This window comes from Rana temporaria, chromosome 5 (assembly GCF_905171775.1).
Source record: "Rana temporaria chromosome 5, aRanTem1.1, whole genome shotgun sequence".
Taxonomy (NCBI): domain Eukaryota; kingdom Metazoa; phylum Chordata; class Amphibia; order Anura; family Ranidae; genus Rana; species Rana temporaria.
In genome coordinates, this window is record NC_053493.1 from 98,506,388 (window position 1) to 98,527,612 (window position 21,225).

Here is a 21,225-nt window from a genome sequence, read left to right on the forward strand (position 1 = left end):
CTATTTCAGTCATCTAACCTGGCAGGAAATAGGAATACAGTACTACTTCACTCTAGTAGGTTCTCTATTGAAATGTATTGGCAATATATTAACTTACTACTCATTTTGCAAAGTTTGAGGTTACCAGCCTAAATTAGGCCACATTGGCTCCTGGTTAAAGTGTTCCTGTGCTCCAGCACTAACATTAACCAAAATCAGGACAGTTTCCAGACACCCTGAAAAACCCAGGTTACTCAACTAAGCTGACTGAAATAGAAATTTAAAATTCTGAATTTAAAATCGTTTTGGTTGGTGGGACTTTTAGTGAGGCCAACCGACACACAGGCCTCCATCCCCGACAATGTGAAAAGAGAGGGACTAATGGGAAAATCTGGAGAAGGTAGGACTTTAAATGAAACAGAACACTGTTTCATTTAAAGTCCTACCTTCTCCCCTTTTTCCCTCTCTATTCAACTAAGCTGACAGTAACTGTGGTCCTTACTCTTCTGCTCCCTTTGTCTTCCTATACCCTGTGATGGGGGCAGGTGCCCCACGGTGTCACCAGAACACCTCTTCGCTAAGTTAGTGTTGTGACCTTGGTTATTTGGGGTTTCCAGGCCACTCTGGAAATTAATTGCAGGTGCTGCATTACTTTCCAGATGCCTTTTAGTATGGTTCTGGAGAAAATGGGTTTGCTTTAAATTTTATATATATATATATATATATATATATATATATATATATATATATATATACCATATATATATCGGTTTCTTCCACTTGAGCCAAGTTAGTCAAGGTTTCATGTAAATGCATACCATATTTTAATATGTACTGCAAAGGAAAAATAAATGCATCAACATATGATACATGTAAAACTTCCTTCCTATAACACACTGACATAAAAAGAAAGAATATTCTATATATCAGCCTTTTTTAATGGCTTGTCTGTATCGTTCTATATGCAGATGTATGCAACATGTGGCCAGCTTGCTGAGTGCTGGAATGGACTTGCTAGGCAAGGGCTCTTTTAGCGTACAAAATATTCCCAGCAGCCTGTTTCTCAATTTTGTGCTGTGTAACTTTCTGCTATTAAATGACTGAAACAAAAACCGGCACCAGAAGAATGGCTGGAGCACAGATTCCAATTTAATCTGCTATGCCAAGTTCAAAGACTTTACAACAAGTCTTGCTTCTGTGAGAGTTGGCTATTAACATAGAACAAGATAAAAAATATTTGGGAATTTTGGAATTTATCACATGGCACTTAACTATTTCCAAGCAAATTAACACCTTTTACAATTCATTTTAATAAGCAGGACATAATATAAAGCGCCATGACTGATGTATCAGAGAGGAGATTATTTGGGGTATTTTCTTGTTAACTGATTATATACATTTCTCTGGGGTTTGCAGTCATTTCTCTTTAGATATAATCGTTATACTGAAAAGACTTTATAGAATCATCTGTTTATAGTTTATACTTCAATGGCTTCTAAGGGAAAGACAAAGAAAAGGAGTAAATATGGTTACTATCTACTTTAGATGTACATACTTAGGCAGAACAGATGGACCTAGAGTAGTTTGACTTCAGGGCACCTTGCAGGACCTGCCTTGTCACATCACACATTTGCTAATCCAGGCATATGCAGTACTATGGTCAGCCTATAGACATTCAAATATTTCCATATTCTAAAACAGTAGAACAGCTTGAAACCTCATACACAAGGGCGCCTGGGGCCAGATGACACAGAGTCCAGCATACAGCCACTGACTTAAAAAATGACTGTATGTAGCATGTGTGGCAACTGGGCGAGGAAGTACAATCTACATTTTTTAATGTCATATGGCCACAGGTACCCATGTGTATGAGGCCTTAAAGGGGTTATAAACCTACATGTTTTTTTCACCTTAATGAAAAAAAACCTTGCAGTGTCCGGCCCCCCAGCCCCCACCCTGTTTTACTTTCATTTGCCCCCGAATTTCCGTGGACGTGTCCCCGTCGTCCTTCTCTCCTTGGAGTCCCAGCTTTGATTGGATATATTTATAGCAGCGCAGCCATTGGCTCCCGCTGCTGTCAATCAAATCCAATGACGCGTGTGCTGGGGCCAAGTCATACACTCGGCGTCTATGGACGCCGAGTGTATGCTACAGGAGCGCGCCCGCAAGGTAACCCCCTCAGGAGAGATTTTCCCAGAGGGGGATAGCTAATGCAGGAAGGAGCCGCAAGAGCCGCTGTGGGACCCCAGAACAGGTGGATCGGGGGCCACTCTGTGCAAAACGAACTGCACAGTGGAGGTAAGTATGACATGTTTGTTATTTAAAAAAATAATTTATAAAAACGGTAACCATTAGTGTCACTTTAAGACAAGCCTTCACTGACCTCTGTAACTGCAGGTACTGTGGAGCACAGCAGAAGCACTAAAGTCATTTGCATTCTTTTTCAAGCAGCTTTGCTCACACGGCTCCCCCCTAAAAAGCATTGCCTCAGCAGCCTTCTAAAGTCTACTGTGAAGCGCAGAACCGTTTTCTGGGAGAGTGAGCAGTGTGTGCTGCTAGAACCACTTGCTTGTCTTCAGTGCTTCTGCTGTGAATATTGAGAACAAAGTGCCCCATAGTGCCTGCAGCTACAGAGATCAGCAGGGGACTTGTTTAAAAGCTTATTTACCTTTTGTAGGTAAATAGCTTGGCAACATTTTATGTTTTAAGGGGAAACAGTATAACTCTTTGGCTCCAATGAGTACTCTTTCAACAACTGTAAGGCACCTCTCACAGGGGCATACTGATCAGATCTGCCTGTCAGTTTTTCAGGCAAACCTGATTGGAAGGTCCATTCATCCCTTTGGACTGGTGGGTATAAACGGACTTTTATGCCACATACACACGGTCGTTTTTTGTGATGAAATAAAACAACGTTTTTCATCATGAAAAAAAACGACGTTTTTCTTACTTCATCATAAAAAACGACGTTGCCCACACACCATCGTTTTCTGAAAATGCTCTAGCAAAGCGCGGTTACGTACAACGGCACTCTGTTCCATTCAAGCTCCCGTCTCATAACTTGCTTCTGAGCATGCGCAGGTTTAAAACGTTGTTTAAAACGTTGTTTTAGCCCACACCCGATCATTTTTTATGACACAAAAAACGACATTTTGAAAAACGACATAAAAAATTGAAGCATGTTCGAATTTTTTTTGGTTGTTTTTTTTAAGACAAAAAACGATGTGAAGCCCACACACAATTATTTTAAATGACGTTTTTAAAAACTTTGTTTTATTTCATCACAAAAAATGACCGTGTGTACGCGGCACTACACCCACCTACTTTCGGGTTTGATCAGGTCCACTAAAAGTAAAAACTGAAGAGACTCCTTCCTCTTCTGTTTAGGCAGAGAGGATCAGAGGCAGTCAGGTATAAACAGACAGTGGAGTCAGTTTACTCCTGACCGCCCATGGAGCAGAGTGGGGTCTCTGTCCATGTACAGGGGACATGGATGTGTCATCCGCCTGCTCTGCTCCGATCAGTGAGATGATCAGAATGGAATCCATCCCATGTGAAAGGGCCTATGAGTATAGGGCACTATAATTAGGTTGTTAAAAATAAGTCTTGTCATGTAAAGCCCATATTTATGGCTAAGCAAATTTGATAGACTCGGAAGAGCAATACTTTTTTACATTATTAAAGTAACATAATTCTAGCCAAATGGGCAATAAAGCAGTTACCAGATGTAGAATGTTAGTTTGGCAAATTATACATATCTGGCTAAAACACAATAAAAACACAATAAAAGTAAAAAACAAAGCCGTGGAAAAATAACATCCTCATAACTATGCCAGGCAGGTTCTCTTCAGAATGAATTATTTCTTAAACTGAGAAGGAAGATTTGTTTTCTTCAGGGAAAGGTGTCATAAATTACTGGAGTGTAAACTAATTAAATGGAAGCTGCATTAAATTAGATGTACAGTGTTCCACTAATGTTAACACGTTAGCTTTCCTTAAAATAACAACATATCTTTCCTCAAACCTGTCATGTTTTTGATAGAAGAATAATTTTTAATGTAATGCTGCATACTGGTGATTTAGTTCTTAAAGGTTCTTTGTTCCTTAAATGGGGAAACTAATAAACAGGCTGTATCTACGGATTACCATTCTGAAGGAACACTATCAATGTGGCCTACAGGAGTCAACATTGAATTGAGGACAGTAATAATATATAATGCCATCTCATCTCCTGGTGTATAATTCTAGTTGATAAATATATATATATATATATTGTGAGGGGTTAGCTCGGTAGCGGGGTGTGTGACCCCTTGGATGGGTTCACCACACACTGAATTTATACAGATTGGCAGTCGAAGACGGTTGAAAACAAAGTTTTTGGTTTATTTTTCCATCTTGCTGGAAAACAATTGCAAGCATCCAAACAGCATAAACAAAATCAAACATGAAATAAACCCTAGCCAACCCTAGCCAATCTGGGCGTCTACCTTCCACACAGGAACCTATCTATGGAGTCTGGCTCAGCCTAGCGCTGGGCAGACAGTGCTGGTCATACAGCAGAAAACAATAGTCTTTTGATTTTTATCACACAGAAAAATCAATGGTCTCCTCACCTCCTCAGAAGACCTTCAGCTCTGCTCTCTTTCACTCAGAAAGCCTCAGCATGCAGCCAATTAGTGGTAATCGCCTGGATTACTTATAGAGGCCTTAATTGCCTCATTCTGAACAGCTGGAGTATTCCAATGCCCTCCAACCTTTCCTGGCTATTTCTCGCAGCCGACGCCACGGATTGGTGTATTGTCTAACAAGGCAGAAATGTATGTCCCGTCTGTGACAACACCCACAGATTTACCTGACTTCCTGTCACATTCTCCCCCCTCTTGTTTCAACCCTAGGGTTGGGACACAGGTTGCCAGGCAGGCATGCACTCGGGACAACCCATCTGCATTCCCCATTTTAGCACCGGGCGATGCGTTACCACAAAACTAAATTCCTGGAGGGCCAGGAACCACGTATTTTTTCTCCTATTGGTCTCTTTGTTCTGTGCCATCCACTTCAATGGGGCATGATCCGTCACCAGTTCAAACTGTCTACCCACGAGGTAGTACCGGAGAGAATCCAAAGCCCATTTCACCCAGGGGATTTGTATTCGTGTCATTATCTCTTGTTTTGTTAAATTGATCACAAACAGCAAATTATCATATTCAGTATTCAGGCCCCACAGCTTCACTTTATTGGCTTCATACTGGGCTTTCTTTTTTTGACGGCAAGCTCTGGAAGCCAGCTTGTTTTTCTCCTTACGAGATCGCGGCCTGGCAGTGACAGGAAGCTCCGATACAGGTGTTAGGTCACTGATTACTTTATTCAGTTTACGCAGTTCACCACCAATCTGCAGAAGTTTTCTTGGATTTGGAGTCAGGTCTTCCACATCTGTCCTGCGAGATTTCTTAACAGTGTACTTGCCGTGATGCAGACCATTCTTCTGGTACATATTACTGGGAAGCGTGTCTCTGTCCCATTCAGACGGTCACAGCATCGCTTCATGTTGAGAAGGCATTAATTGCTCGCTATATTCCGATAAATACCTTCGCTTTCCTCTTTTCCTCGATGACACGGCAGTTATTTCTTTCAAATTTTCAACAGAATCATTTTCATAACCTGGCTCTGAGAAGGTATCACTGATATCATGTTTATCATCTTCATTGTCTTCTTCTTCTTCCTCTGCGTCACTGGCTCCTCCTTTCACAGGTGTATCATCATCACCACTGCCTTTTTGTCTGGTTGGCTCATCATCCGAATTACTGGCAATGTGCTTTTGAGCATCTTCATTTTCAGAGTCACTAGCATTTTACGATTATTACTACCATTTTCTACATCGCTGGATGTTCGCTCCCTAGGTTCATCATCTTCTGAATCATTTGCTTCATTCTCAGATCCGCTGCCTCCTCCTTTCATGTCATCCTCGCTGTTGTCATTCTCATATCGATGCACTGGACTTTCAACATCTGATCCATGTTGTCTGTTATTTCCCTCATCATCAGAGTCACGCTCATCTTGAACTGGGGTTGCACCACCGTCAACTGAGTGTTCGGGGCTGTAATAGTCCGCTTCCATGGCTGGGCTTCTCACACCTCCAATTGTGGCCACATTCTGCGGAGGACAGAAAAGCTTTTGAGTCTCTATGAAAGGCAAAATGGCACAGCTTCTTCGGCCTATGGAGGGCTCTTCAATTGTCCTTTCCTGCTTTTTGGCTACAGCACCACAAAAACAAGTATTTTCCTTGGCTGCATCTCGAACTACAAATGGCTTAACTTTGAATGCCTTGCTAAGAGCAGCTGCTTGATATACAGCCTCCATAGCTGCTGCTTCATCTGCATGTATGTTCTTTCCCAACTCCTCCTTGCCCACTGCTTTAAGAAGCCATTCTTGAACTTTAGGTACACGAGTGGCTCCACCCACTATGATCACCTGATCATTTTCATCCATGTTCATTTCAGCACCACTCAAAGCCTTTTGTACAGGTAATGGGGACTCTTTCAAATAGGTCTTCACAAAGCTCCTCACTGTTTAGCTGAGCAAGCGTGGGGGTTTTACTGATAACTTCTTCAACCTGATAGGGACTTGAAAAGTCATCAAGACGAAGATAATCCACCTCTTTTGTTCCCCATATTTCAAAACTAGTTAGCTTTGTGTACTTGGTCAGATCCTCACAATATGTGTCCCACTGCTCCCAGTGAGATGTTAAGGGTGGACTGTTTCCAAGGATACCAGTAAATGAATCAAATATTTCAAAGTCTTTGCACTCCTCCAACAACAGAAAATTCTCTGCTGGGTTTTGTTGGTATGCCAGTTCTCTGTCCCGAAAAGTCGGTGTTACTGGCCTGACTCCCAGCCTCGGTCTGCTGTCTCTGAAGCTGTGTCACGATGGCCTCCATTTGCTGCTGGTGTCTCTGTTCCAAACCTGCCATGCACTTTCGGTGAGCTGCAAGGCTCTGTTGTTGAGCTGCAATGCTCCGCTGCAAATCTGCATTCATCTGCTGTTGATTTGCATTTGATAAAACCAGCTGTTTCAGTATCTCCTCCATTTTGGGTTTACTTTAATTGCCCGCGGCACTCCACCATATGTGAGGGGTTAGCTCGGTAGCGGGGTGTGTGACCCCTTGGATGGGTTCACCACACAGGGGTATAGGGTAAATGTTAGCCTCTCCTCTGTGATTCCGCCTTAAGCGCCATGTCACCAGTGGTAGAATTGCCCATCCGACATGGGCCTAACTCATTTAACAGTTCCTGCCAGCTAAAGTCAGGTTGCTGTCAAACTGAGACATCCCAAAAACATGTATAAAAGAAAGGTAGAATGAAGCCATTAAGGCCAAATTCTATCATATTTCTCTTGGCAACCTTGATGTGCAACTACTAGTTTTTTTAAAGATCATCTAAGGCCCCATACACACGGTCGTTCACCGCTGAAGTGGCCTGATGGTCAGATGTGCGTACACACCATCGTTCCAAAAACCAATTGGGTCAGAACGTGGTGACGTCAAACACACGACGTGCTGAATAAAACGAAGTTCAATGCTTCCAAGCATGCGTCGACTTGATTCTGAGCATGCGCTGGTTTTGAACCGATGCTTTTCTGTACTAACAATCGGTTTGGACCGATCGGGCAGCAGTCCATCGGTTCGGTTTTGAAGCATGTTTTAAAATTTTGGACCGAAGGAAAACAGACCGATGGGCTATACACACGGTCGGTTTGGACCGATGAAACTGAACCTCGGTCCATTCTCATCGGTTTTGTCTGACCGTGTGTACGGGCCTGAGAGGTTTATCCACTGGGAAACACAAGGACAGTCATGGCACAGCCAGTGAAGGACAACAGCCTCTCTAGCTTGAAGCTAAAGTTTGTGAAAGAGGGTGGGGACAGATGATGATAGAGTTAGGGTCTGCATAACACCCAGTACACATACAAGTAGAGTAAAAAGAACTGGACAGCCCATCAACTTACGCAGAATTACATGGATCTTTATCCAAAACGTGTTCACCCTGGGACAAGCCCAGAGCATGTGAAAAAAGTAGGAGAAAATTGGCCTTTGGAGCAACTACTGATCAAATGGGGATGCATTAGTGTGTATGGAATGGGCAGCTTGCATATCTGGAAAGGCACCATCAATACTGAAAGATATATCCAGGGTTTGAGCAGTATATGATCCCATCCAGATGATGTCTTTTTAAGTGAAGGCCTTGCATATTCAGGCAGGACGATGCTAAACTGCATACTGCATCTATGACAATAGCATGGCTTCGTAGTAGAAGATTCTGAGTGCTTAACTGGCCTGTCTGCTGTCCAGACCTTTCGCCAATTGAAAATATTTGGTGCATCTTGAAACAAAAAATACGAAAAAGAAGACCCAGGACTGTTGAGCAGTTAGAATCCTATATCAGGCAAGAATAGGACAGCATTCCTCTCCCAAAACTTTAGCAACTGGTCTCTTCAGTTCCCAGATGTTTACAGAGTGTTGTTAAAAGAAGAGGGGATGCTATAGTAAACATGGCCGCTTCCTAACTTTTTTGAGATGTGTTGCTGTCATTAATTTCAAAATGACCTTATATGTTTTCCCTTAAAATGGTACATTTTCCTGGTTTAAACATTTTATGTTTTCTTTTGTGAATAAAATATGGGTTTGTGAGACTTGCAAAGCATTGCATTCTGTTTTTATGTAGATTTTACACAGTGTCCCAACTTTTTTGGAATAGGGTTGCTTTAGAGAATTTAACCAATGTTTGTGGAGTTGATGAATAATGTATGTTTGAATATATTGCTTCCTTGCACATAAGGATACTCAACCGGCACATACACCTTCTGCATTATGAGTTTGGCCCTTGTGTCCACCAACCATCTGTAATGGTCTCCTAATAATACATAACTGTAGCCTACCTATATGGCCTGTACCAGGTCATAATGAGTGGGGTTAGGGAAGTGTGGCAATTGATCCTGTTACAGAGACCCTCATAGAGCTGCTTCTTGCTCCTAGACTGAGCTGCCATGACAGTGAGCTTTTCCAGATATGGACTTTTCCTATTTATGGACATTTTGACAATTGTGAACTCAAGCCCTATTTTAGGCCCCCATATTTGTGCCAATATCAGTTTTTGTTTGAAATTGATCCTGGAGTGCTTTTCTATTTTTTATTTTTTATCTGTGTATTCAGCCGTTTGGCTGAAGTTTAGCTTTAACTAACTTATCTAATAGCTGAAACCTGATTGATGGCTGTGCTACTTTGTGCTACTTTGTAATTGACAACTGTGGTTTGTACCTTTTAATTAACAGGATTGCAGGAGTTTTGTTTTTCCATACAGTAATCACCAGTACTTGGGAAAGAAGTCTGTCCCATATTTTTCTCGTTGGCTGTGAAGAAAGATGTGTTGCCTGTAAATGGACGATGGCCTATTTTGTGGAGGTAAAACTGTACTTAATATTTTATTCATCATTAAGGAGTATTTACTGTGTGACCCCGACAGCTTTCTGCTGCCTTGATAAATTATCTGATTCAAGTTCTGTGAGAAAAATGCAAAGACATAGCTAATTAACCTAACAGAACTACTTAATAAAAGCTTTTCTCGTCAATTACAGCTTCGCCGCGTGGGTGCCATTCACGCACTGGAACAAGGCTCTAGCTAAGATAATTCCTCATAATGCACTCATACCTGACACATGTAAATACAGTGTTTGGGGATATCTGAAGTGACCTTTAGTATTGCCATCACTAGACTATATCAGCTAATTGCTAGATAAATGTCACTGCTGGAAATGTAAAGACTACAGCTTAAACAGTGGGACACTTTGAAAAAAAAAAAAAAAAACAGCACGGTAATGCCTAATGTCTGAGAGATGGATTTTCCCCCTAAGCCAACAACTCATCAGTATGAGCAGCAGTATGGCAAAGGCAGTCAGGGACTCATTAGCTGGTTTCCCCTAAAGTGTTACTGAACCCAGGACCCTGCATTCACTATATCTGGTCTAACCAGTGCACAGAACATGGAAATGTAATTATTTTACTAAATATAAACTGTAAATTCCTTTCCCATCAGCAGTTAGTGCAGTCTTATGACTTCTATCAGGGTCTGGTTAAAGCTTGCAGGAGGAGTTTTCATTCTACTCTGATTGCCCTATGAGGCAGAAGGACCTCTGACCCTCTGCCTGGACAGTGCTGATTGTCCCTGTGTTGATCACATTCACCCCCCAAGAAACGAAAACTCTTTAGCAATACACACCAAACTTATCATGCTCAGAGTGTCCCCAAGGCTCTGTTCTATCAGGAGATGGATTGGGAACTGTGGAAGACAGAGAGGATCAGAGGATCAGAGAAGACAGGATCAAACAGCCTTTTTACACAATGCACATGATTAACCCCTTAGGTTCCACAGTGAGTATAACAAGCATGTTTTACAGCCTGATTTTACTTTTGTGGGTTTAATAACACTTTACCTCTATGAAAAGAGGTCATTGAAGCTTAGATCCATAGACTATCAAACCCATCAAGGGCTTAAATCTTGGTCAATTCCTATATAGTTAGCTGAAATTTGAAATTTGGCCCTGCAACTACCACCCAGCTTGACAACAAGGTTGATAATATATTGGCCAAACAGTGATTGCTTCTTATAAGATGCAGTCATAGGGGCAGATCCACATACATCTGCGCCGGGCGCAGCGTATCTAAGATACGCTACGCCGCTGTAACTTACTCTTGTTTGGTTTGAATCCTCAACAAATTTGCGCCGTATGGGCGTAAAATGAAGGATGGATGGCCGCACTCCAAACCAAACAGGTTGTCTTTATTTAAACGAACAGCAAAACATACCAGATCACAGCAACAGAAACAGGAGGATAAATTTGCGCCGTAAGTTATGGCAGCGTAGTGTATCTGTTGCGGAGTAAGGGCGCGGAATTCAAATGGAAGTGATGGGGGCGTTTTTTATGCTAATACGTCGTGACCCGACGTAAACAACGTTTTTTTGGAACTGCGCATGAGGGGTCCTCACTTGCGATGAAAACTTGCGGCGGTGTAACGTATCTACGATACGTTACGCCGCCGCTCACCTACGTGAATCTGGCCCACAGATCCTGTGCCAAAGTCATTCAGCTCCAGAAAATGTTTAGGATATGAAAAAGTTGGTCTTCCAGTAGTATGCTTCTCACTATTCTACCATAGCTAATCCTTAGCCTGTGCTGGGAAATACAAAGAGGGTTGGGTATAGAGCTAGGTATAAAGTCAATCACTAGAAACACAGAACAGCTGCTTTGTGTTCTCTGCAATGAGTTATAAAATATAGTGTTAAGACATGCTATGGAGGATGCTTACCTCTAAACAGCAGTTTTAAAAGCCCTGTTAGGTTTTTAACATCTGTGTCCCACTGGTTCCCTTTGCTTCCCGTCCTATAGACACAAGTGAGTGGTACCTTTTTTAAAGTGAAGAAAATCACCAGTTTAACAGTTGTCCCTGTTGGAAGATTTCTGCCCTATAACAGTTGTCATCAGAGCATGAATCCCCATTGGAAAATTTCTGCCCTATAATAGTTGTCATCAGAGCATGAATCCTCATTGGAAGATTTCTGCCCTATAATAGTTGTCATCAGAGCATGAATCCCCATTGGAAGAATTCTGCCCTATAACAGTTGTCATCAGAGCATGAATCCTCATTGGAAGATTTCGGCCCTATAATAGTTGTCCTCAGAGCATGAATCCCCATTGGAATATTTCTGTCCTATAATAGTTGTCATTAGAGCATAAATCCTATTTCGTCTCTGTTGATATCTCACAATTTTGGATTTTCCCTCACTTTCAGTACCAAGACAATAGAGAGAGAGAGTTTCCTTTCTGGGGCCGCAGGTCCTTACCACTCAAAAAAAAAAAAGTTTTTGGCTTTGGACATATTATTATATCATTATACTGAAGAGGCACTGAGCGTTGAATAACATTATATGATCCCTACTTAAATGACAAAGGAACAAATCTGCTGTCAAAAAACATTTTGCAACTCTTTATATAAGAATATCATAAAACATAATAATCTGAATACAGAATATAAAAAGACTGCTTAATGTTTTTTTTTCTAACAGCCATAAAACAATCTAGGGCAGCCAAACAGTCTGAATAAACTGTTTTACATGTCTCTGAGGGCCTACGATACACTTCATGAAAAGGAATCCCAGCCACAGAAGGCATAAATAAAACTGTAATTGGTAATCCACTAATTCATTAGTGAAACGAGTCCAGGAACATAAAAGTCAACTTGTGAGACCAGTATCTTTAAAGGGTTGAAAGGCAGAGAGGTATTTTCTTTTTTTGTAGATCTTTTTGCCCTGTTGTAAGTTGAAAAACATTTGCTGGTATTCTCTCTTACTCCACAGTAATGAATAGGAGTGCAGATTGCATGGCGAAGGTCCATTTGGGAAGATGTGCAATCTAGTTAGCAAAATCTGGGAGGGGAGATTAGGAACGCCACACCAAAGATGCATTCCCACTTTAAATAGAACTTGAAGGACAACTATATGGAAATTAACCTTGTCGACTGGCTTTTAAAAGGTGCAAGCTCCTGTGTTGTCATCTTGATCATGTTTGTCCTGGTGACCACTGTCCATGGGACAGAAAGTGTTGGGAAATACATAATTTGAAATTGTAACCAAAATAGAAGGTGGAGGGAAAACTCGACTGGGGACACTTGTTCTGTCTAAGAGGGGATTTCCCTAATTTTGGAGAGATTTCCTATCACTTCCTGTTAGGTCCATAGGACAAGATGCGAAAGGAAATCTCCCCAATGGAACAAAGGATACATATAAGAAACCTAACAGGGGTTTCATCCATCCCTTACCCTTATTGAAACTAAAAACAATGTTTGGCTTTTAGATAAGCTTTAGTTATGTATAATTTTTGATATTTCTACATTTTTTTTTTTATTAAAAAAAGATACATAGAAATGCTTTGGTGGAAATAACTACTACTTTAGCAGCCTATATAGTCGCTATGGTGCCTTTGGGCTGGGTAAGTTCAACTCTAAATTTTGAGGCCCCGGATTCACGTACAGCGGCGTATATTTGAGTGGGCGTAACGTATCCTATTTACGTTACGCCTCCCCAACTTAGACGGGCAAGTGCAGTATTCTCAAAGCACTTGCTCCGTAAGTTGCGGCGGCGTAGCGTAAATAGGCCGGCATAAGCCCGCCTAATTCAAATGTGGAAGATGTGGGCATGTGTTATGTAAATGTTATGTGACTCCACGTAAATTACGCTTTTACGAACGTCGCATGCGCCGTCCGTGGACATATCCCAGTGTGCATTGCTCCAAAGTACGCCGCAAGGACGTATTGGTTTCGACGTGAACGTAAATTACGTCCAGCCGCATTCACGGACAACTTACGCAAACAATGTAAAATTTTCTAAATTTGACGTGGGAACGACGTCCATACTTAACATTGGTACGTCGCATGTACGCCTCATATAGCAGGGGTAACTTTACGCTGGGAAAAGCCTAATGAAAACGGCGTATCAGTACTGCGTCGGCCGGGCGTACGTTCGTGAATTCGCGTATCTAGCTGATTTACATATTTATAGGTGTAAATCAGCGTACACGCCCCTAGCGGCCAGCGTAAATATGCAGTTAAGATCCGACGGCGTAAGAGACTTACGCCGGTCGGATCTAATACAAATCTATGCGTAACTGATTCTAAGAATCAGGCGCATAGATACGACGGCTCAGACTCAGAGATACGACGGCGTATCTGGAGATACGCCGTCGTATCTCCTTTGAGAATCTGGGCCTGAGTGTCTAAATAGAGTCAAATGAGCGCAGACCTTAAACCATTATCTACCTAAACCTGTGTATTGTGCTGTAAAAACATATACATACAATATAAATATAAAACATATGAACAAATGCTTGTTCTAAGTTAAAGTGCTAATCCTTGTCCACTTCTAATCACAAAACAACCTATATTACAATACACTGTGTGATCCTTTACAATGCATCCACAAAATTACACTATAAATTACAGTGATCAAAAGCCCATGTAGTGTATCCACAGCCAAAGTGAAATCAGTATTCACAAATTATTATTATCAGGTCATCCCTGTTGAACTGTATGCGAGTGCACACCTAGGCTTCGCCCACCACGATGACAATAGCTAAGCTTTACCCAAAACATTTTGTACCTTCACTTTAATTTAGCACAAGCACTTACAAGCACATTATCATATATATATGCAGTATATATATGCATGTGTGTGTGTATGTATATATATATATATATATATATATATATATATATATATATATATATATATATATTTATTAAATCTTTTTATATATTTATATTGTATAATCTGTTTCTCACAGCACAAATTCAATAATGCATGGGCTTAGGTAGTGGTTTTAGAGTTGCACTCATTTGATTCTATAGTAGCCTGTATGATACAGAGGAGTGCTGGCAAGTTTAGACAGAGGATACATTTGAAATGCAGAGGTTTCCTATTATTTGTAAGCAGAAAAAACACAATGTACTGTTATTTCATCTGTGCATTAGTATACCCTATATATATGTTTCTAATATACATAGATGAGAAGCAGACACTGTACAGAATGCTTGTTAGAAGCATTTTTAAAGCCTTTATGCCTCAGTTATTCTTAGATCTTTGGCTGGCAATAGACTTCAGTTTTGTTTCTGCATTTTCGGGGGGGGGGGGGGGGGCACATGGACTCCACATATGCGTTTAGACTTCAGTTTTTGCCCTCTTCTCATGACCTAACCCAACCTCCCCATCACACACACATACTTGTATACTTACCTAGATTCAATGGATGCGGTTGCACTGTTTGTTTACATCCAGCAGCATAAGTCTTCACTGTCCTGATTGTGCCTGGGTATTAGAGCCTCACAGAATTCTCTGGCACCATCTCTAAACATCTCAGCCTTGGAACACAGCCCCATAGAGGTTTAGGGTACAGCAATGTGCAATCGTAGCCAGGACAGTGAAAATGTGCACTTCTGGATGTAAACAAACAGCAGATTCACAGCTATCAGATAGAGGTAAGTGTGCATCTGTGGAGAGGGAGTGTGTATTTTTAGGCCAGGGGAAGGGAACAAAAGGGATACATGCACTTTAATTTAAAGTGCACTGATCCTTTAAGATACAGAATTGAAACGGGATGATATAGACAAGTGAACAGAGTCTTCTGCCAGCCACCATAGCATAGCTAAAGCACATAAAACCTTTATAAAGCTTCCAATAATAATTCTGTACAGCGCCTGCTTTTCATCTATACAGTATATCCTCATCCACTATCCTTTTAAATATTTTTAAGAGCTGCATGTGAAAAAGATCAGCATAAAGTAAATTTAATCAAAGTGTGTTCATGTTTTAAAAACTTGTATTGTTTATCGATATTATTTATATTTGCTCATTACATATGTAGGCTCTGCTTCCTGATGATTTTCGTATAATCAGTGCTAGTCTATTAAACAGTGTTGGCTTTACTCAACATAGGGGTTGATTAACTAAAACTGCAGAGTGCACTGTGCAAATTCTGGTGCAGCTTTGCATGGTAGCCAATCAGCTTCTAACTTCAGCTTGTTCAATTAAACTTTGACAAACAAACCTGGAAGCTGATTGGTTCCTATACAGATCTGCACTTGATTTTGTACTCTTCAGCTTTAGTAAATCAACCCCATTGTCTCTGTAGTCTCAATGGATGGCAAAAAAATATCCAGCCAGAGACCATGTTATCCTAGAGGAGCACTCTGGTTCTTTCCCCTGACTTCTACATCACTATAGGAGTCAGCAGCATGAAAGGGTCTCTTTAAGCCCAATGATAAAGTATCCAAAATATATACTGCATGTAGCCCCTAGAACTTGCCCTGTATGGACTACTTTAAAGTGGAGGTTCACCCGAAAACTTAATTTTTAACATTAGATTGAGGCTCATTTTGTGAAGGGGAATCGGGTGTTTTTTTTTAAATCAAGGCAGTACTTACCGTTTTAGAGAGCGATCTTCTCCGCCGCTTCCGGTGTGGTCTTCGGGACTGTGCGTTCCTATTTGATTGACAGGCTTCCGGCAGGCTTCCGACGGTCGCATACATCACGTCACGATTTTTGGAAAGTAGCCGAACGTTGGTGCGCAGGCGCCGTATAGAGCCGCACCGACGTTCGGCTTCTTTCGGCTACTCGTGACGCGATGTATGCGACCGTCGGAAGCCTGTCAATCAAGAAGGAACGCCCAGTCTCGAAGACCATACCCGGAAGCGGCGGAGATGATCTATCTCTAAAACGGTAAGTACTGCTTCGATTTAAAAAAAAACACCCGATTCCCCTTGACAAAATGAGCATTAATCTAATGTTAAAAAAAAATTTCGGGTGAACTCCCGCTTTAAATAGTATGCTATCACACTTGTATCAGCATCAGAGCTTGAGCAGTCCTCGCTGTAAAACAGACAGCTAGGGAGCACACCAATGACATCATCTTCTTCAAATCAAACTTTATTTATACAGACAAAATATGCTACTAGTTCCAGCCAAAAAAAAAATCGCACCTTGGTAATGCATTTCACTCTCCCAGGCTTAAAGCAGAAATTACAGAATTTTACACCTATTAACGCAGAAGTGTGCTCGCAGTTTTCCAGGGCATGTAAACTGAGCTGCACATGCGCAGCTCAGCTAACATCGCCAACACAGCCCCTGTGTGTCGGGATGACTGGCTACTACACATTCACAGGAGTTATGTCATCTCACGCCAGCCAATAGAAGTTGGCAAGGGACACAGACTGCTAGAGCGGAGTTAAGTAAGGTGCTTTTAGTTCCACTTTAAGGCCTCATTCACATGGCCGTAACACCACCATAAACATTTTTTTGATCATTAGGCAAGGAAGTAAAGTTCCTGTGTAAATGATCAGTAAAATATATATTTTTTTTAATGCATAACACTGTTCTTTTTTTCAATGGTATATGTGTGGTGCATGTTTATGCAACTGCGTGACTGTCTCCATTGAAAACAATGCAGCTGCATTCAGATCTGTAAATAAAAAAACGGTTGTAAATGCATTTTATATGGCTTCGAGGCTTAGGCGTTTAAATTCCGTTCTGCTTCATGTACACATAGCCTAATATGACCGTCGGCCGTGGGAGAACTCAAAACCCAGCAAAATTGTGGCGCGTTATGAGGTGGGCAGTTAAAACATCCCTATCCTGAACACGATTCTTCTGCATTCAGGAGAGGAAGGTTGAGGGAGGTTTAAAGTGGATGTAAACCCTCTATATACCCAGAGAAGTGAATAGCCTCAGATGATACACAGAGATGAACCAAATCTCCCTACATAGTTTTTACATCCATATCTGCTGTCTTCACATTTATATACTGTTTAGAAAGTTCAGATTTTGTTAGGACAGGCTTCCAGGGCTGGCACCCAGGGAACCCAAAGGGATTTGCGGGAATTGAAGCAGTGGATGTCCTTTTGAACTGTACTGAACTGTTTTGTACTGAATGCCTACCATAATATTCTCACAACTGTTATAGTCATATAAATTGTTTCCTAAAATGAACAGAACTTATGTTAATGCAATGTTGTAGTACCTGTGCTGTTTCCCTTCTTAGTGTAAAGCACTTATATTTTCTTTTCAGACAACTGAGCTTTACAAACCATGCCTATGTACAGATTATATGGCTCCAGCGGAACAGGGTTACAAAACCCCAGGCTTGTTTTACACTTTAGTAGCACACAATTTATTGAAATACTAAAATATTACAAGAGGCACTGCAGTGTTTAAATATTTTTATGTGCCTTTCAAAGAGAATGTGCACACTGAAGACAGACTGCCAAGGAAGCATAAATCCCAAATATGAGCCCATAAGAAGTAATGAGCATCTCTTCTAATGAATTTATATAGAACTGTATAACTGTATATAGGAAAACAATCTTTCCCTTTGCAATGTTAGTGTGTCGCTTTGTTAAGCTGGTACAATTATTTTTTTTCAGTACCATAGCAGCCTTATGTGTAAAGGTAGAAAAATCAAAAGCACAGGATTCCTGCTTTGGTTTAAGTGAAAAAAAAAAAATCATACCTGGAATTTATCTTACTTTAAAGGAGCAGTAAAACATACCAGGATAGTGTTTACGTGAGTGTCCCTACTGCACAGTGTATGTTCGGATGTGGAACTAGTTTATACAGAGTAAATGCAACTATTATTTCTCTGTCTTGTGGGAAGGTAAAGCTTGGTACACACTACTAAGAGCTCAAGAGGAGCCAGCTGTACTAACTAACTATCTGATGTTAGTACCACAAACTCCCCGCTGAACGAATGCGTTCTGACAGGGGGACGGCCCTCCCACCAGAACACACTGGTCAGCTCTCTCAGCCATTGGCTAAAAGCGCTGATCGGATGCTGATCCGCAGACCTTTTTTGGTCATGTTCCTTTAACAGAAACCAGCTGAACGCCCAGCTTTTGTCGGGTTGGCTGCCGTACACATGGGCCGAAGATTCAATAGAAACCAGCCGATTCCACCCGCCTGTTAGGCCTAACGTACAAATAGGTAGATTCAGGTAGAGTTAGGCCGGCTTATCAGTAGATAAGTCGACCTAACTCAGAATCTACGCCGACATATGTTTAAGCGTATGCTCAAACAGAGATACGCTTAAACATATCTAAGATACGACGGCTTGCGCCGTCCTATGTTAGATTGCAATATTTCGGATGGCCGCTAGGTGGCGCTTCCACTGCGGTCGGCGTAGATTATGCAAATTAGGAGATACGCCGATTCACGAACGTACGCCCGGCCAACGCAGTACTTTTACGCCGTTTACGTAAGAGATAGGCCGCGTAAAGTTAGAGCTAGGCCCTAGTGGAAAAGTAATGTTAAGTATGGCCGCCGCTCCCGCCGCGAGATTCACATTTTGTACGTCGTTTGCGTAAGTCGTCCGCGAATAGGGATTTACGTCGTTTACGTCCACGTCAAAATCAATAGGCCCGTGCGGCGTACTTAGCCGCAGTGCACACTGGGAAATGTAGGCGCCCGGCGCATGCGCAGTTAGGAAAAAACTTAAAAAACGTGAGGTCAAGCCTCATTAACATAAAACACGCCCCCCTCCAACACATTTGAATTAGGCGCCCTTACGCCTGACGATTTAGGCTACGCCGTCATAACTTAGCAGGCAAGTACATTGTCCATCATGTACTTGCCTAGCTAACTTACGGCGGCGTAGCTTAAATTCCTTAAGCTACGCCGCCGCAAAGTTGCGGCATTCTACCTGAATCTACCTAAAAGTCTTCAAACTCACAGCTGCCAATCAGAAACCAATCGCTTAGCCTATTTAACTACATAATCGAAAACTGAACTGGTTGCTCCTAGATACAGAACTTTTCACATCATCATTGCTCTGATACACAGCTTCAGCAAATAAGCTTGTATGTGTGTCACATAGAAATGAATTATGCATTCCATTGCAGAATATGATTGCTATATGTGAAAATACCTTATAACATCCCTAGCAGACTTTACTATGAGATGTTAGCTGGGCAGAATCGACAGCCTATCCCTTTAATTACTGACACATATAAATCGCACAAGTTCTGTGATCGATTAAAGAGCAATTCCAAGCGACAGGTGAAATTGGACGGTGAATTATTGTTGCTATCTGGCAAATAATACAACTGTAAAATGGTAAAATGTTCAGTAAAGGGAAAGTGTAGTGATTTTGTTTTAATTACAGGCAGCAATGTCTGAATGAGAAGATAGGGTCTCTCTGTAGATAGTGGTCAGAAACACACAGCCTACAGCAGAAATGCAGTGCATGTCCAGGGTTTCCAGTGTAGGTTATATGTTTCTGGCCACTTTCCTACAATCACAAAGTGCTCACCAGTCTTTCCTGCTCCGTGCAGACCTCTGATCAGCGCAACGCCCAGCTGGCAAATATAAGTCTTCTGTCCCTGACATCCCTTATTGCAGGGGTAGGCAACCCTGGAGAGGTTTAGATCTACCTGAACAACATGGAAGAGATCAAAGATCACCAGGGTGCAGCAGGTTTTGTTTCTTTTTTTTTTTTTAAGGAAACCTAGCATGGTCCCAAAAGGAAAGTTTGAAGAGTTCAGGGGTCAGTAGTAAGTAACAGAGTGCAGGGATCAGTAGTAAGTGTTGCAGAATTCAGAGGTCCTGAGCACCCATTGCAGAGTTCAGAGGTCATTAGTAATTACAAAGAGTGCATAGGTCAGCAGCAAGTAACACAGAGTGCAGGTGTCAGGAGAAAACATTACAGAGTACCAGTGGTCAATTGTATGTAAAGCAGGATTCAAACGTCAGGTGTAGGTAACACAGAGTATAAGGGTCAGTAGTAACAAAGAGTTCAGAAATCGGTAGTATGTACCCGAGAGTTTAGAAGACTACAGTATGTAATGCAGGACACAGAGATCAGAAGTAACGCAAAGTGCAGGGGTCTGTAGTAAGTAACACATAATTCAGAGGTCAGAAGCAGCTAACGCAGAGTACATAGCTCAGCAGTAAGTAACACACACAGAGTGCAGGGGTCAGGAGAAAGTACTACAGAGTTCAGAGGTCAGTAGTATGTAACCCAGAATTTAGAGGTCTGTATGTAATGCAGAATACAGGGATCAGGAGTAACACAGAGTGCAGGGGTCAGTAGTAATCCAGAGTTTAGAGTTTAGTAGTTTGTAAAGCAGAGTGCAGGATTTAGGAGTAAGTAACCAAGAATTCAGGGGTTAGAAGCAGCTAATGCAGAGTGCAGAGGTCATTAGTAATATTGTGGAGGTCAGCAGTATGTAACGCAGAGAGCAGGTGGCAGGATTGTCAGAGTGCAGTGGTATATAATATGTAAAGTAGAATTCAAAGGTCAGAAGCAAAGGTCATTAGTAAAAATGCAAAGTACAGAGGTCAGCAGTACAGAAAGTGACACAAAGTGAAGGGGTCAGAAGAAAGTATTGCAGAGTGCAGGGATCAGGAATATTGCAAAGTGCAGGGGTCAGTAATAGGTAATGCAGAGGTCAGTAGTGTATACTGCAGAGAGTAGGGAGTAGGGATCAGGAGTAACTAACCCAGACTGTAGAGGTCAGTAGTATGTAATGCAGAATTTGGGTAGCTCAGGAGTGAGTAATACAGAGTGCAGTAGTCAGTAATGTACAGTGCATAGGTAGGCAGTAATACAAAGTGCAGGGGTCAGGTGTAACACATAATTCAGAGGGTAGGAGTAAGTAA

General features: G+C 41.6%; 2 protein-coding genes across 2 annotated transcripts in view; both read right to left on the reverse strand.

Annotated features, from left to right (window-relative positions):
* Positions 1-21,225, reverse strand: part of JAZF1 (JAZF zinc finger 1) — a 355,941-nt gene that overhangs the window by 134,472 nt on the left and 200,244 nt on the right. The gene's annotated exons all lie outside the window — the stretch shown is intronic.
* On the reverse strand, positions 5,181-6,901 carry LOC120940216 (CREB3 regulatory factor-like). The gene has a single exon (XM_040352924.1). The coding sequence runs from the start codon at positions 6,469-6,471 to the stop codon at positions 5,722-5,724; it is 750 nt and encodes a 249-aa protein (XP_040208858.1). The 5' UTR covers positions 6,472-6,901; the 3' UTR covers positions 5,181-5,721.

What these genes read in the sequence shown, in the direction of transcription:
- LOC120940216 (XM_040352924.1), bottom strand. Translation starts at nt 6,471, where the DNA reads ATGAACATGGATGAAAATGATCAGGTGATCATAGTGGGTGGAGCCACT.